General features: G+C 57.0%; 1 protein-coding gene across 9 annotated transcripts in view; it reads right to left on the reverse strand.

The window, feature by feature from the left end:
• Window positions 1-774: 774 nt before the first annotated feature.
• Window positions 775-16,341, reverse strand: part of RPH3A (rabphilin 3A) — a 28,631-nt gene continuing 13,064 nt past the window's right edge. For 7 of the 9 annotated variants that reach the window (XM_048322511.1, XM_048322508.1, XM_048322509.1 and 4 more), the window contains exons 5-21: window positions 12,950-13,079; window positions 12,678-12,764; window positions 12,161-12,323; window positions 11,718-11,744; window positions 9,555-9,692; window positions 9,338-9,445; window positions 9,140-9,202; window positions 8,851-9,069; window positions 8,087-8,166; window positions 7,481-7,555; window positions 6,374-6,483; window positions 5,713-5,839; window positions 5,264-5,320; window positions 4,938-5,089; window positions 3,804-3,885; window positions 3,211-3,307; window positions 775-2,925 (exon numbers count right to left, since the gene is read on the reverse strand). In XM_048322511.1, coding sequence (XP_048178468.1) covers window positions 2,795-2,925; window positions 3,211-3,307; window positions 3,804-3,885; window positions 4,938-5,089; window positions 5,264-5,320; window positions 5,713-5,839; window positions 6,374-6,483; window positions 7,481-7,555; window positions 8,087-8,166; window positions 8,851-9,069; window positions 9,140-9,202; window positions 9,338-9,445; window positions 9,555-9,692; window positions 11,718-11,744; window positions 12,161-12,323; window positions 12,678-12,764; window positions 12,950-13,079 — 1,846 coding nt within the window. In that variant the 3' untranslated portion in view covers window positions 775-2,794. The remainder of the gene's footprint in view (window positions 2,926-3,210; window positions 3,308-3,803; window positions 3,886-4,937; window positions 5,090-5,263; window positions 5,321-5,712; window positions 5,840-6,373; window positions 6,484-7,480; window positions 7,556-8,086; window positions 8,167-8,850; window positions 9,070-9,139; window positions 9,203-9,337; window positions 9,446-9,554; window positions 9,693-11,717; window positions 11,745-12,160; window positions 12,324-12,677; window positions 12,765-12,949; window positions 13,080-16,341) is intronic. The other 2 variants (XM_048322506.1, XM_048322507.1) reach the window with 2 other exon arrangements.

Genomic DNA, 16,341 nt, shown 5'->3' on the forward strand with positions numbered 1-16,341 from the left:
AACAAAAACAATAAAAAGAAGTTCAAAAAGCTCAATTTTAAGGCTGCTGGACTTCCCTAGAAACGTTTTTTTCAGAGGAAAAAGCCCCAACTCTTCCCTGCCACTGAAGGTTTGGAAGAAAATCAGCGGCAGGAGCGGCAGGAGCGGGGTGCGATCGTTCCCCCCAAATTCCCAAATCCCTGGGGATCCTTCCGGCACCTCCTTCCCGCTGCATCCCTGGAGCTCCAGTGACATCTGCTGCTGTCTCTGGGCATCGCCAGCGGCCCGGCCACCGCCGCCACCTCGTCCCCGTCTGGGCACAGCGAGGGGCGATGGCACCATCGGGGATCCGCGGAGCCACCAGCCCTGCCCTGGGATCCGAGCCTGGAAACGCCCGAAATAAAAGGAAATTAAAGGAAATCGTCGCTTGGTTGGAGCAGCGGCACAACGGGAGCTGCCACCGCCCGAGGGAGCGGCTCCTGCTCCGCAAACTGGGGGTGAGGGAGGGGAAAGGATCTCCCACCACCGCTCCTGCTTTGCCCCAGGACATTCAGGCACCAAGCGAGGGGGAGCCCAGGGATGCTTTAAACCTGCACGGTTAACCCAGGATATTCCCAAACACAGATCCCTGTCACCCACAGGAGAGCCAGGAACTCTCCCCCACCCACCCCAAACTCCTCAACAGCCCCAGCCCCACCCACTCCCAGCACCCCCAACCCACCAGGGACTCCCAGCACCCCCAGCCCACGCTGGTCCTATTCCCACAGGCAATGAAAGAAGCCAAAACCCGGGGGGTTTTTTTGTTCTTTTCCAATAGTCTCACTTTATTAGATACCACACCAAGGGAGGATGTTGTGCTGCATGCAGCGGAAGACTGGAGGATTTCTAATTCCTGTGTAACATTTTCTTTTTCTCTTAACAGTTGTAAACTGATATTTGGCTGTAAAATCACTGCATGCGAGTCTGAATGCAAACAGCAGTAGAAGAGGCTTTGAATTTTCTTTTTTTTTTTCTTTTTTTGTTGTTGTTGTTTTTTGTTGTTTGTTTTTCACCATTCCCAATCCATAGGTGCATGCTTTATTTACAACGAAAAGAAGTCATTCAGGGCAGGAATTACCATCAGAAAAACTGAGAAGGGGGGGGTGGGGCGTGGTTTTGCACAATACTGAGGAGACTGGCGAGTTGCACTTGAATTTTGAAGATGCAAAGAGGTGATCTGAGCATCCTTTTCCCAAAGAAAGCAGGCTGAACAGGGAATGGGAATACAGGACGGGATAAGGGTGACCTTAAGTGAGCTGTTCTGCACATACAAAGGAGGCTGGGCTGCTGCAGGGCTGGGAGAAATCAAGGAATTGCTTAAATAATGATTTTTAAAGGTATTTTTACCCTCAGCCACACATTTCCCCAGCACAGCTCCGTGCCCAAATGCTGCTCTGGGACGAACAGGAAGGTTTGGGCCAGGCCCATCCTTCTGGAAAGGTTGGAAAAGGGAGAATCCAACCAACTCCAAGAGCGAGCGGCCGCAGCAGAGGGCACGGGGGGCAGGGAGGTTTCACACATGTGTGGTGTGACGAAAAATTCCCTATATTCCGTAGTGCTTATGGTGCTCCTACCCACAGGGATGTGCTTGGGCTTTTCCAGAGCCAGGGAATGATCCCAGACCAGAGCAGCAGCAGCTGGAGAGAGCCTGAGCTCTCCTGCTGTCCAGGGCAGATCCAACAGCTCCGGGCCATCCCTAAAAGCACAGCTTGAGGACAAAGGTTCTTGTGCAGAATTAGGAAAAATGAAAGAAAACCAAACCAGGCCAAGTTTGGAAGATCTGGGACTGCTCCAGCTAATTCCAGGAGCTGTGGTGGATTAAAGCAATAATCCTCACACACATCAGGGGGGTGGGGGGAAGGAGCAGCTCCCTCAGCTTCCCTCCTGAGGAACAGCAAGTCCTCGGAAGCAGGAGGGGTCTGAGGGGAGCCAGGGACTGCCCTCAGGGCTCAGCTGGTCACTACTACACAGCTCAGAGGTGAAGAGGAGGTAGTCACAACCCTAAAACACAGCTGGGCTCCCACAGCAGTGGAGCCCCCGAATTCCTGGGGCGAAGGAATCGCCCACGGCGGCTCGGAACGACACGAACCAAGCCAAATCTGCTTCCCTGCGAGCACAGAGCTCCCTAAACCCTCCTTGCCGCTGTTACTGTGTTGGTGGTGGATCTTCTCAGCAAGGGATGTGCCGCAACAGTGCTCGGGAGGGCCAAACCAGAGGTGAAGCTCAAGCGGGACTCGCAGGATGGCACCGGTGACACCGGATTTGGCCTAACCACGATAACACGGACACCAGGCGACGGTGACACCCACACCAAAGCCGAGGAGCTTTTTTTGTTATTGCAACTGAGGTATTGAGATCACACAAGCAGGACAGGCTGATGCTCCCAACCTCAGCACTCCGATCTCCCGCCGGGAGACACCGGAGCCGCGGGGAGCGGAGGCTGGAGGGACACGGAGCGTCAGACACGCGACGGGAACGCTGCCACGGGGACCGGGGAGAGGGAGGGGAACAGTCAGGAGGGAGCTATTGCTTGCCAAAATCACACACCAGGGGAACTCGACGGCCTCCTGCCCCAGCTGAAAATAAATAAAGGAGAATAGAAAAGATCTGGGGGAGTCTTCAGGATGGGGAGGGCTTGGGGGAGGCGGAGGACCCTGGGACCGGAGGCTGTAGCAAGGCGTGGCTGCGCTGGAAGACGGGACACCGGGGACATCGGGGACACCAGGGACCTACAGGGGCGTGGCACAGGGTGGGGAGGGCCGGGCAGAGGCTCCCTTTAATCACTGGCAACGTGGTTCTCGTTCTGCAGGGTGTGCCAGCGCTCGATCTTCTTGTCCTTGTTCTTCAGGCACTCGTACCAGTGTTTCAAGCGCTCGCCCTTGGCCGTGATTCCCAGCTGGCACCCGCCTGGGAAAAGGGGAGAAGAGCAGACTTTGTACCCAGAGGTGATGTTGATGTTCCAGGAAATACACCTCACACTCTCCTGGATCCAAAAATCACATGGAAACACCTGGAGATGCTCTTCCTGCCCAGAAGATCTCCCAGGATGCTGGAGGTGGGGCAGTGTGGGGTCTGCACCCACCAGATTCCATCACCCCACCCGGGCAGGTGACCCCCACCCCCAATCCCCTCCAGCAAACCCCACACCAGGCACCAAACCCCTGCCCCACAAGGCAGAGCCTTCCAGCTCACCAATGTAGTCATTGGATTTTCCGATGTCATAATCCCAGACGGAAATGTCCAGGGACTTCTTGGCCAGGTCGCTGTGTTTGATGTCGTAGAAGAACTCCTGCAGAAATGAGAACACCCACGTCACGCCCCGAAAGGAAAACATATCCCAAAAGCTGCAGTTACAGGGTTGGACATGATCCCTGTTCAGTCTGGATTCAAAAATCCAAGGAGAGGATGGTTAAAATATAATTAACGAAGGGAAAACACTCCTTCCTGCAGCGCCTCTTTTCCCAGGATCACAGCACCCAGGAGCTGATCTCACCCCTTGCACCTACGTGAGCCCTTTCCAGGTGTCCCACCGAAGCAGCACCAGCTGAGAACTTCCAATTCCCACCCCCAGGAATGCTCATCCCACCCACATCCCCAGCTGGGATGACACGGAGCCGGCAGCAGGGAGCTTTCAGGGTGTGCGGTGCTGCCATGGCAAAGCCGTGCCCAAAATATTCCCGGGTACAGGAGAGGGAAAGGAGCTTGAGCAAAGAGTCCTCCACCTCCTCCACTCAGCACAGTGATGAGTAAATTGATTTAATAATATAAGAAATATCCATCCCTACCTCGTTAAATTCAGGATTCAATGTTTTCTTCTTAATCTGCGTCTTGTGCTTGGCCTTTTTCCCCATGTCAGGTTTCAGCCAACTGGGGGCAACAGAAAACAGCTCCAAATCCAAGTGCAAGAACAGTGGGAGTTTGTAAGCTTTAAAAGTGAGTTTCTGGGCTGGAAGAGATTTATTTAGGGCCAGTCTCCCTTCCCACCTCCCAGAGGATGTGGGAAAAGTGTGGGGCTGGGGCTGTGGAGCCTGGCTGCAGCTCCAGAACTCAATTTAGAGCTGGGATTAATCAGATCTCTGCTGGAAGCTAAATTAAAAATGGAAAGCCACCATCTTCTGTTTGTGGAAATGGAGAATCCAACAAATAAAGAGAGACTGGGAAGGGAAACTGCTCAGTCCCACTGAGCTACAAATCGATGAACAGAATATGTTCAATGTGAGAGCTACTGAGTGAGTTTTAGGGAGAGCAGAGGTTTTTTTGTGAATACAAAGAATAAAAACAGGAAAAAAGCCCCACCAGGAATGGCCGCAGGGACCTCTCCATGGTGCAGCTCATGAGGGCGGAATAAAAACCTTATTCCCACACATTCCCAGGAGCTACGTGGGTTTCTGGGGCAGCAAGTGGGGCACAGAGGGACATGGAGCCACCTCGGGTCAGAGGTGAAGAGAAGAACCCCCTGTCCTCCAGTTTCCACTGTCCCTGGATTCCCACCACGCTCCTGACGAGTCACATCAGCCCAGCCACGGGTGGGAATCCCTATGGATACTCCCCTATGGATACCAGGGAAGTCAGGCACCTCCACCTTGGGTTGCAGCCCCAAACCCATCCCCACATCCCTCACACGTCCTTTGTTTGCAGACATGCAGGGATCAAAGGTGGGACTCCATGATCTCGAAGTCTTTCCCAACCTTTAACAATTCTGGGATTCTCCACGAGGTCACCATGAGATTTGGGAATATGGGGAGCTCCACAAGGGTTGGGTCAGCATCCCCGAACATCACCCACAACGGGGACACCACCGCTGCTGCTGGGCAGCTCCTGCTGCCCCAGGGCTCCAGAGCCTTTGGAGGAGCTCCAAAGGACAGCAGGTGGCTCCATGGCCACGTGCTCCAGCCCGGAGCCGTTCCCGGCTCACTCACAGCTTGACGAAGGGATCCGAGTATCCGTTGGCGTCCATGGCCGCCAGGTGCACGCAGCGCACGATGCCCACGATGAGCCCGCCCTGCTGGGTGCTGTACATGAGGGACACCAGGATCTTCCCGCGCTCCTCCACGTCCCCACCGCGATCCACCTGCGGGAGGGAGGGCCTGGAGGAGCCGAGCCAGGAAAACTCGGCGGCGGAGCAGGAGGGATGATGAGGATATCAGGGAATGTCGGATCTCCGTGAAGGGGGGGGGGATAATGGGGTTTACACAAGGGGTGGTGGGTGGGACATGGATGGAGTTTGGATGCTCCAAGGACTCACCTCCTCTTCGTACAGGGCCATGCCGCGGGATGCGCCGGTTGTGCCGGTGCGCTTCGTCTGGGATGGGAAAGGACAAAGGGATTGCCATGAGTGACCGGGAGAGGCACCATCCCACCACAAAAAACCCTGGGAATGCAGCCCAGCTCCAGCACTGGAATGGAAGGGCCTCAGGAATGTCCATCTGCTCCACCCCAGCAGATTCAACAGGGGACAGAGCAACCTGTCCCTTCCTCCACAGGGACAGCCATCAGCAATCACTTCCCATGGATTCCCACCATGCCCTTATCTCCTGGCCTTGATGGATCACATCAGGCATGGGGAGGAATCCAACTTCTAAAGGTGCCAGGGAATTTGGGCACCTCCGGCGCCCACAGCCCATCCCTGCGCCCCTCAGGAGCCATTTGTTTGCATTCCAAACAGGAACGGAAGGAATTTTCATGGACACTCACTGGTATTACTCTCTCCAGGCAGATGTTGAAGTTCTTTTTCTGGTTGGCTTTGAGTTTTTTCAAGGCAACTCTGGTTTCTCCGATGAACTCGTTGTGGCCAAATTTGTCCTCGTCACACACGGAGATCCTGGAGGGAAGAGGGAAATGGGAATGTCAACCAGGCTGCAGCAGTGCCCAACTCCAGAGCCAAACCCCCCCAACCCACCCTTGATCTGGATCTCCTCTGACCAAAAGCAATCAACCCCCAAATTTCTAGTTTGCCCCCAAAAATAAAAAAAAGCAACATTTTTAAGACATGTTTTGTAAGAAATCAAAATGTGGAAGTTTCCTGAGTGGGGAAAGAGCCGCAGATTTTGACAGATATTTAAATAGGCTTCTTTTTTCTGGGATACTGCCAAATCAGCAGAGATACAAAAACCACACACCTCTGTGATGATAAAAATTACAGCAATATCAACAATTCACTACTAAATGACAAGGTCAAAATGCCGCTTTTCCTCTCTTAGAAGGACCATCCAAACGAGCAAATTCATGTTGATTTTAACCCAAAACTGCATTTCCCAGCACCCCCTGCACTCCTGGGGAAGGCTGGGCGTGATACTCTGAGTCAGGACATCCACAGCCCCATCCCATGGGATCCCCAGGCTCCTGCTGTGCTCGCCTGAGGGTTTTCCTCTGCATGTCCTCGTCGGTGATACCGTGGTACACCAGGGTCTCGTTCCACACAGGGTTCCGGGTGTTGCGCAGCGTCTTCGTCCTCAGCTTATTCGACTGCGGACATCCCAAAAAACATGGAGCAATTACACCCCGGAATCCCGCCCTGCCCAAATCCCAGCTCCTGCCAGGGATGCCCCATCACATCTGGGTGATGGTGAGCCAGCCACCCCAGGGGAGCATCAAAATGGAGCTTGGCATGAGCACCGGGGGCTTGGTGATGCGTGGTGGTTGGGAGAGCCTGGATTTTGTCTCTCCCTCAAGGAGAGGGGGGAAAAGGTGCCCAGGACAGGCTGTGAGGGCTCAGGTCACAGCTGTCATGGTCTAAAGGAGGTGGCAGTGGGGAATTGAGGAGCTGTCACTTGCTCGTGTGTCTTTCACAAGCATGAGTTCAAAATTAAAAAAAAAAAATTAGAAGAAGTATCAGCAAAGGAGAGCAAGAGAAATCAAAGCAATTCCCAACATCACTCCTGGATTTCCTCCCAACAAGAGCAGGAATCCCCTGTGCATAAAGCAAAGCTGTAAAATCAACCCAATGATTTTATCATCAGTTTTCCCCTGCTTTTACTCCTGGTTCCTCCAAGCAAAACTCTGCTGCAGCCCCTGAGCAACCAGCACCGCTGGTGGTCATCCCTTCCTCAAGCTTTGCCCACCAAGACCAGCTCAGCTGGGCTGGGCAGGGAGACTCCCAGGAATTTCCATAATGGAGCCATCATTCTCTTCCCACAGCTCCAACAAGAACGTGCTGCAACTTCCAAGCAAACGGATAATTCCAGCCCTGGCCATAATTAGATTTCAGGGCAGATGTTTTGTGATGCTCCTCTGGAGCTTCCCTCCATCCCTGAGCAGATTCCTGCCTGCAGGATGAGCTGTTCCTCAGGTCTGGGAGAACATCTGGGAGCGCCCTCCCTGTTTGGAGAAACGCCCGGGGGAAACAGCAACGAGCGGAGAAATCAACAGGGAAAATCTGATCCGAGGGAGGGACCTGAGGGGGATTTGAGGAACCTCTGCTCCATCCCGATCCCAAAATGCACCGAACACGGCAACACCTCACCTTGCTGGCTCCGGGCAGGAGGTGCAGCTTCACGTAGGGATCAGCCAGGCCATTGGAATCCATCGGTTTTAAGCCCTAAAGGAAACACAGGATGTGAATCCTCCTTCAGCAAAGCCAGGAGACAAAGCTGCCCACGAAAAACTCAACAAAGAGAAAATGTGGTCAGTGACCCAAGAGCCTCTGCCCTGAGCGGTCGTGGGTGCCAGGATGTGCTGAAACATCTAACCCATCCCTGGAAAAATCAGAGTTGTAGGACCGCAGAATGGTTTGGGTTGGAAGAGACCTCAAATATCACTGAGTTCCATCCACTGCCATGGGCAGGGACACCTTTCACTATCCCAGGGTGCTCCAAGCCCTGTCCAACCTGGCCTTGGACACTCCCAGGGATGGGGCAGCCACAGCTTCTCTGGGAGGACTGTTCCAGGGCATCAGCACTGCCACAGATCTCTCAAGGAAAAAGGCCCCCAACCCTCCCCAGCCAGGAGCAGCCGGACCTGGGGTCTCCCAAGGGAGCAGCCACATGGCTTCCATCCCATTGTAGCAGAGAAACTGGGAGCTAGATGGATTTAAATGAGGGGAAAGATGGGAAAAAAGAGGAGCACTTGCCTTAGCCTTGATGAGGGTGCAGTGCAGGGAGCTGTTCTCCTGGTCGTAGAGCAGGCTGAACTCCAGGGCTCCCAGCGTGGCTGACAGCGAGGGAGGAGGAGGAGGAAACAGGACCTCGTTAAAACCCCAGCCAATAACTGTGTTTAATCATCTCCGATTAGTAATAATTAGAAAGATTTGCGGGTCAAATGTAAAAGCTGTTTAATGCAGTGAGACCGTGCTGGCAGCGGCCAAACCACCACAAATCCAGGTGGATTTGGGAGCTCTGGACACAGCTCTGCAGAGCAGGGACCGTCCCAGGAGGGCAGCCTGCGGCTTTGGAGCTGACTCCAACATTCACCAGGTAAAGGAGGAGTGACCCCAGGAATTCCACCCTGGAGCACCCTGAGAAGAGGCTCCAGCTCAGGAACAACAGCTCCTCCAAAGCTGGGGCTCAGCATCTGGCCCCTGTTTTGGCTTGTTGGAAACCAGCTCAGGCTTGCGTTCCTTCATCCCAGGGATGAAGAGCAGGCACAGAGGGCATCAGCTGCTCCTATCCAAGCACCTATTCCTGGCCGCGAGCAGCGCTCCCCACCCAGGATGTTCTACCACACATCCTCCCCCCTCAAATCCCCACCCCGGCTCCCAGCCGCACAGGGAAGCAGCATTCCCAAGGACTTTCAGTGCTGGACACCCACCGCCTTCCAATGCGAGTCACGCCCGCCCAGCAACCTCCTCCAAATCCCACATTTCCCAAAGAAACAGCTCCCTCCCTGGGTACATACTGCCTTCATCCGAGTCGTAGCTGTTGGCATCCTCCTCCTCCTCCTCGCGGGGCTGCTGCCGCTGCGGGGCCGCGGATGCCGGCGGGGCGGCCGGGGGCTGTGTGGCAGCAGGGGGCTGCCAGGCTGGCCTGTCCTCCCTGCCGGGGGCCGCGGCAAAGCCCCCTCCCCGCTCCTCCCTGGCGGCTCGGGCCGGCTCCGGGGGTCCCAGCGGGGGGCTCGCTGCAGGAGGGACCCCGTTAGCCCCCGGCCCGCTCTGCCCCCCAGCCCCCCGCAGCCAGCCCGGGGTTACCTCGTCTCTCCGGGAAGCGGGCGGGACCCCCGGGACCCGGCCTTGCTGCTGCTGCCGCCGGCGCTGGGGACAGAGGTGGCATCACCTGGGACATTCCCTCCTTCCCTCTCCCACCGCGCCAAGCCGGAGGGTCCCTGCCCCACCCTGGGGTGTCCCCAGGGACCGAACGCCTTGGCCGCATTCCCATCGCATCCTTACCTGCGGGAGCTGCTGCCGGACCGGAGCCAGCGGCAGATGCGGCAGCGGGACCGGCGGTGGCCGGCGGCGGTGGCCGCTGGCTTTGCACGGAGTTGGTTCTCTTCACACCTGCGAGGACAGGGGACAATCAGCAGAGACCACCGGCAGACGGCTCCCGGCTTTGTGGCCCCCCATTTCTCCTTCCAGGAGCGCAGGGATGCGGGAGCACCGCTCTCACCGGGGCTCCTGCTGACCCCGCTCTCGGCAGCGTAGTCCCGGCTGCCGCTGTCCCCACCGGTGTCCTCGCTGCCACACGGACCCGGCCGGCCCTCGGCCGCCCTGCGGCTCCCCCGGGCGGCTGCTGCGGCGTCGCTGCCTGCAGGGAGAGGGGTAAAGGAGCGGTGAGGCTGGACAAGCGAGCGGCCATCCCTGGGCGCTGCCCAGGCTGGGTGCCAGCAGCAGGGGGACAGTGGGCACGGCCACTGCAGCAGCACCTCCCGAGCCCTGGGCACTGCAGCAGGAGGGCTCTGCGCCACCAAAGCTGCACGCAGCGCTCGGGAAATCGCCAAGGACACGCCGAACCGTGGGGACACCAGAGTGCCACGGGAAAACAAGGCCAGAGGTATCCACCAGCTGGTCCTCAGCACCCAGCAAACCCCTGATGGCATCACAACTCCGCATTCCTGGGATGGGGGGGGGGGGGGGGGGGGGGGGGGGCATATTTTCCTCCTGCTGATCATCTCCCATTTATTAAGGAGACAGCCGTGGCAGCTGCCTCTGCCTCTCCCTTCCATCACCCAGCAGCCACCATCCCAGCGGATCAATCCCAGCCCGGCGCTCCAGGGTGATGAATTGCAACCCCACGGACGTGACGGAAAAGGTCTCGGCGCTCACCTGGCTGCTGCTGGAGACGCCAGGGATAAATCTTTGCCGTCACATAAATGGGCTGTTTCTCCTTGGCTGGGCTCTCAGGGTCACCGGGCGCGAGGACAAAGCGCAACGCAACAGATTGTGGGGGGAAAGGAGGAGGGAGAGAGGGAAAAACACCGGGAATGCTGAAGAGCAGGGAGGGAGCGAAACGAGCATCCAGGAGCAGGAGCCCCGTGGTGCAGAAAGAGCGGTGCAATAAATAATTTTGCAAGGGATCTGTAGGAAAATCATGGGCACGGCAGGAGCATGCTGAGCACCGGGAGCGATGTGCGGAGCTGGCAAAGCCTTCCCGACTCCGGGAGCCGTCGGATTAATAAAAGCTGCCTGTGGGGCTGGGAGGTTTAACGGCACCAGCCACGGGCGTGATTAAATTGCTGTAATTAAGTGCTTTCCCCAACTGCTGCTGCATGGGAAGAGGGAGATCAGCAGCTGGGAGCAGCAGAAGCTGAGCTGAAGGAAGGGGGGGATGGAGGGGACCATTCCGGAGGGGAACTGTCCCCTCAGCCCCCTCGTTGCCTCTTCCATGGAGCCAAGGAAGAGGAGGGTTTGGAGCCACTGTGCTGCTCCCAAGTTAATGATCACCCAAATGAGGAGCAGACGGTGTTGGAGGGGGGTCAGGGATCCTCATCCCCTTGGAATCCAATGTGGAAGTGTGAAAATGGGGGCTTTACTCAAAATGAACTCCCAGGGAGACCCTGTCACTCTCCACAACTCCCCGACAGGAGCCACGTGGGGGTTGGGCTCTTCTCCCAGGGAAGAAGCCACAGGACAAGAGGAAATGGCCTCAAGTTACGCCTGGGGAGGTTTGGATTGGATATGAGGGAAAAATTTCTTCACTGGAAGCGTTGTCCAGCCCTGGCACAGGCTGCCCAGGAGTCCCCATCCCTGTGGGGATTTAACAGCCGTGTGGATGTGGCCCTTGGGGACATGGGTCAGTGGTGGCCTTGGCAGTGCTGGAGGAAAGGTTGAACTCGATGGGCTTTGAGGGCTTTTCCAAAGGGAATGATTCCACGATTGGAAGTGCTGGAGGGTGCAAGGAATAACCAGAGCAAGCCACCACTGCCTCCTCGCCCTGCTCTGCCTCCCGTGCACAGCACAAGGCTCGGCTGCTCCATCCCCCACAGACAGGCACGAACCCCCACAAGCCTCCTGAACTTTCCCCGGCAGCTTTTCCAAGGATTGCCAGCAAATAACCAGGGGGAAAAAAAACCCCACCTGCCCCTCCCAGCAGGACCCACCACCCACGGAGGCGGCTCTGGAACGGCAGCGGCTCAGCCCCAGCGTGTGCGGGAGGTGGGGAAGCCCTGGAATAACCCGGGCCCCCCCCCGCAGGGTGGGCGGCAGCAGCGAGGAGAGGTCCTGCTGCAGTATCCCGGGGAAAACTGTGCGGGAAAACGCCGTGGGAAGAGGAGGAGGCAGGGAAGGGGCTCGGCAGAGGCGGCGCAGGGAGGGGACAAAGGCCGATGCTTACCCTCGGTGTCCTCGGCATCCGCCTGGCCTTGGGGGCACAAACAGAGCGAGAGGCGGTGAAGCCGCAGCCCACGCACCCCCAACCCCATCCCGGGACACGCTGCCAACTCTTTCCCCGGATTTCCCTTTTTATCCCTATTTTTTTCAAGGCTTCTCCATCACCGCATCCCTACCCAGGCACTGCCCAAACTCCCAGCCGGGCGCCCTGACCCCCACCCGGGGCTGCTTTGCTCGCGGATGTCCTGCAACCCCATCCCATCCCCACTTGGCAATCCTGGATAAAACCTCTCCAGGCTCCATTTCTACCCCCTTTAGGACACAGGCAGCAGCCACACCACTGCTCTGGATGCTTTTTTCCCCCTAGTTTTCCATTGCCGAGGATGGGGAGGAGCCCCACAGCCTCGCTGGCAGTGCTGGGGGGGGTCAGCACCCGCTGTCACCTACCTCGGGTGGGTGCCCGGGAGGGGAGTTTGGGGTCCGGAGCGGGCGGCTCGGCCGGGCGGGGCTCACCCGGGGTTTGGTGTCCCTTCTTGCTGATGGGCATCGGCTGCGGCAGCATCTGCTTGGGCAAACCCTTGAAGAACCAGGCACCGGAGCGTTTCCACACCTGCGGGAACAGGGACGGGGCTCTCAGGGCTTCATCCCCCTGCGCCACCGCGGCCTTCCTCCAGCAGGTAGGAGGATGTGCAACCCCACATCCCCACCCTGCTAATTAATTAATCAATTAACTCCCTGGCTCGCACTGCAGGGAGCCAATCTCTGCCCACAACAGCCCCTTGGACCCCAAACCTTTTTTTCGTGAAATAAAAATGTCATTTTGTGTAGAAAACAAAACCAATCCTGGAAAGAACCACGCTCAAACAGCGGCTGGGCGGTGCTGAAGGCCCCTGGGAGGTTGAGTCGGTCCCGTCTCGGAGGGGTGAGGACAGAGGGGACAGGGGGACAGCGGGGCCACACGCACCTCCCGCTGCTCGCTGCAGATCTTGCAGAGCCAGATGGCCTGGGGCCGGTTGTTGGTGGTCTGCACCCCGCACTTGGTGCACACGTTCTGCGGGGAGAACAAAGAGCTGGGTGACACCGGGGCCACCAAAATGTCCCCACCGCCAGCGGCGGCTGGGCAACGAGTGACTCCGGGGATGCCGGGCTATGGAAACGGGCACCCAAAATCCGCGGTGCCGCCGGGGTGGGGGTGGTCTGTGGGTCCGGGGGGTGGAGGTGGGGGGGGGGTCTCACCTTCTTGCAGTCCTCGCAGACGACACAGGCAGAGCCCCTCGTCCCCAGCTGCTCCCCGCAGAGGATGCAGCGGTTCACCCCGTCCCCCAGCACGCTGCGGCGCATGTCCTCCAGCCGGCTCATCAGGCGCCTGGGAAGAGGGCACAGGGCATGTCAGGAAAGGCGCAGGGAATGCCAGGAAAAGCGCAGGATACCAGGGCAGGGTTCTGCTGCCCGGCGGCTGCCTTTGGTCCCGCTGTTCCTTTCCCTCTCCCTTTCCAGCTCTGGGACAAAACCCCGTCCCAGCGGGAAGTAGGACTCCAACAGGTTTCTGTGGCACAATACTGACTTCCAGGGCTGCTGCCACAGAGCGGACGCCGGCCCCAGCTCCACGGACGGGGAAAATCCATCCAAGGCAGCACCTTTGCACGGAGCAGTTTGTCCCTAGGTGGAAACCTTTCCACCCAGCCCCAGCAGCTGCCCATGAAGAGCTGCACGAGATCCTGGCAGGGCTCTGGTGAGGACTTAATTAATTAATTGATTTTCTTATTATTTGGGGGAAAATATTGCATATATTCGATGGGAATTATTGGAGCAACATGAAATCCCACTGGAGAGCAGGCTGTAAAAACACACCTGGTTCCTGAAAAGGTAAAAAAACCAAAACAAAACAAACCCAAAACCAGTTCAGGGAGTTTTGGAAAGCCAGCATTGGCTGCAGGAGTTTGGAAAGCAGGAACGAGCTGCCTGCCGAGCAGCCGGGAGCTGGCGGTGGCATCGTGCGCTTGGCTAACCCAGAATCCTGGCCCTAAAAATAGCACAGCAGGAGAAAAAAGGCTGCATTATTGATGCCATTCAGTGAGGAAGGAATGGAGAAACGGAGGAGGAGACCCAAGCCCACCGGAGAGAGCAGCCCCCCGTGGCAGCCTGACCCAAATCCGACGGAGTGTGGCGGGAAAAAACCACTCAGTGTTGCAAAGACGTTTTCCCACATCGGGTGACGGCATCAGATTTGTGGTGACTCGGCTGCCAGTGCCTCTGAAATGCTCATAAACCCTCTCCAAGTTCCCTGCATGCAGAGTGCCTCTGGGGTTGGTGTTGGACGGCCAGCATTCCACGGGATCCGTGGGGAAAAGTCAGATAAAGGAGCAGCAGCACGAGGGGGAGAGACAATCTGAGCATGGAATGGTTTGGGTTGGGAGGGACCTGAAAATCGTCCCATTCCATCCCTGCCATGGGCAGGGACGCCTCTCACGAGGCCAGCTTGCTCCAGCCTGGCCTTGGACACTTCCAGGGATGGGCAACCTATGCCAGGGCCTCCCCATCCTCCCAGGGCGGAATTTCTTCCCAAAATAAAGCATTTTAGGACGTGCAGCCCATCACAGCCCATAAAGGCCTCACTGCAGTCAACAGGAGCATCTCAGAGCCACCAAGCCCGGCCACGCTCAGGGATGGAGATCTGTAATTCCACACATCATCCGAGCAAAGCCCCGGGAGCCCACCAGCTCTGCCAAAACCCACCCAGGAATCTGCTGCTCCTCCCCACGCAGGGGCCGATCCCGCTGGGCTCCGGCTGCTGCTGCAGAGGCGCCTCCCGACACTTCCTAAGGAACCCACAGCGGGAAGCTGGGCTGGGTGGGCAGCAGCGGAGCCAGACAGAGCCAGCAGTGGGGACAAGGCTCTGTTTTCACAGCTCTGGTGTCAGCAGACAGCAGATGGGAGAGTTCACGAGTTCCTGACAGCACCAGGAGCAGGGGGGCTTGAAATCCAGCAATCCTGGCTCTCCTCCTCGTGCTGAAAAACACCGTCCTTGAAACCACAGCGAGGGGATTTTGTGCTTTCCCGCTTCAGGGAGGAGCTCCCTGCCAGCCTGACTCCCTGCTCCGGTGTGGGATAAGGCTTGGAGCAAGCCTTGGTGGAAGGCATCCCTGCCCATGGAACGAGAGGAGCTTTGAGGTCCTTCCAACCCAAACCATTCTGGGATTTACTCCAGAGGCACCGTTGTCCATCCCTGCCCTCCACAGCCATAGGTGATTCCTTCCCAGGGGATAACCCAGCTCTGGAGCCACCACTCACCCCCGATGCCTTCCCAAGCTCCACGGCCTGGGATGAACACAGAAATTCCAGAGACTTCAGCAGAGCTGCATCATCCCATAAACCCCCAGCCAGCAGTATCCCAAAGAAAACCTGGATGCTGGCTGTTCCCCAAGCGTTATTTAAATGGAATGAACCCCAGCTCACATCCCACATCACGCACGATCCCCACAACACCCAGATTTTATCACAGCTCATCCCCACCTCACCCAGCGGGAACATTTTGGGGGAAAAACCCCTCTCTTTCCCAAGGAGCCAAGCACATGGACAAACCCCGTATATCCCCTGCAATTCCTCCCGCTGTGCTGCAGGAGCTCCAAGCAAAGCAGCTTCCAGTTGGAAATCTGCAAGCCCAAACAAACTTATTATAGAAACTGGAACAAATGGCACAATCAAAGGGAGCAGAGGAAGGAAAAAAAAAAAGAAGAAAAAAAGAGGAAAAAGCCTTTGCATTTCAAGAGATTCATTATTTAGCTGCACAGATCTCTCCCAGGCTCTCATTTACCAGGAGCTGCTCCTTAAGTGGGGTTTTTGAGCCGCTGGAAGAGCTCAGCAGCCAGGACACACCTGTGGCACCACTCACAAGCCAAGCACATTTCCCTAATTAAAACATCCATCCAAGAGGGAGAAATTGGGATATTTTTTTTTTTCTTTTCCCCATGACTCAAACGCTGCTGGGAGAGAACTGTAGAAAAAGTTCAATTTCAAGTCCTGGTGTGAACCTGGCAGGAAGAGCCCTGGGAAAGGGGGGGATTGTGCCCAGGCCCCTGGGCTGGGAAGCTCTTGATAAAGGTGATAACTGGGAGGAGAAAAGCCTGGGTTTGTCTCCAGCTCAATCCAGAGCTCCACATCCATCCTGTTCTCCCACCAAGAATCAAGGGAAGCCCTCACCAGGAACGAGCTGCCTTCCCAAAAGCTTTCCTCTCCCCTAGACATCATTTCCTTCTCGCTTTTATTGCGCAAAACCAGCTCTCCAGCTCATCCCTCCCCCTTTCACGCCTCCAGCAGCATCTTCCTCCCCACTTTCCACACTTCCAAGTGCCCATCCCTCCGGCCTCTGCAAGCCCGACTTCAAAGAGCAGGAAATATCCTTCCTGTTGTTAAAACAGGGGGAAAGAATCCAGGGGTGGAATGACTGGAGCCGGTGGCAGAGAGCTGGCTCAGCCCGGCTCCCAGGGACAGCCCCGGGCAGGGGGAAGAGCATCCCTCACCTGCTGGGGAATCAGGGATTAGTCACTGATGGGAGACACATAGGAGAGCTGGATCTGAGGTGTTCCTCGTGCACCTAACAGGAATGAAGCAGGGCCCTGGTGGTGGAA

This window comes from Corvus hawaiiensis, chromosome 18, assembly GCF_020740725.1.
Source record: "Corvus hawaiiensis isolate bCorHaw1 chromosome 18, bCorHaw1.pri.cur, whole genome shotgun sequence".
NCBI lineage: Eukaryota > Metazoa > Chordata > Aves > Passeriformes > Corvidae > Corvus > Corvus hawaiiensis.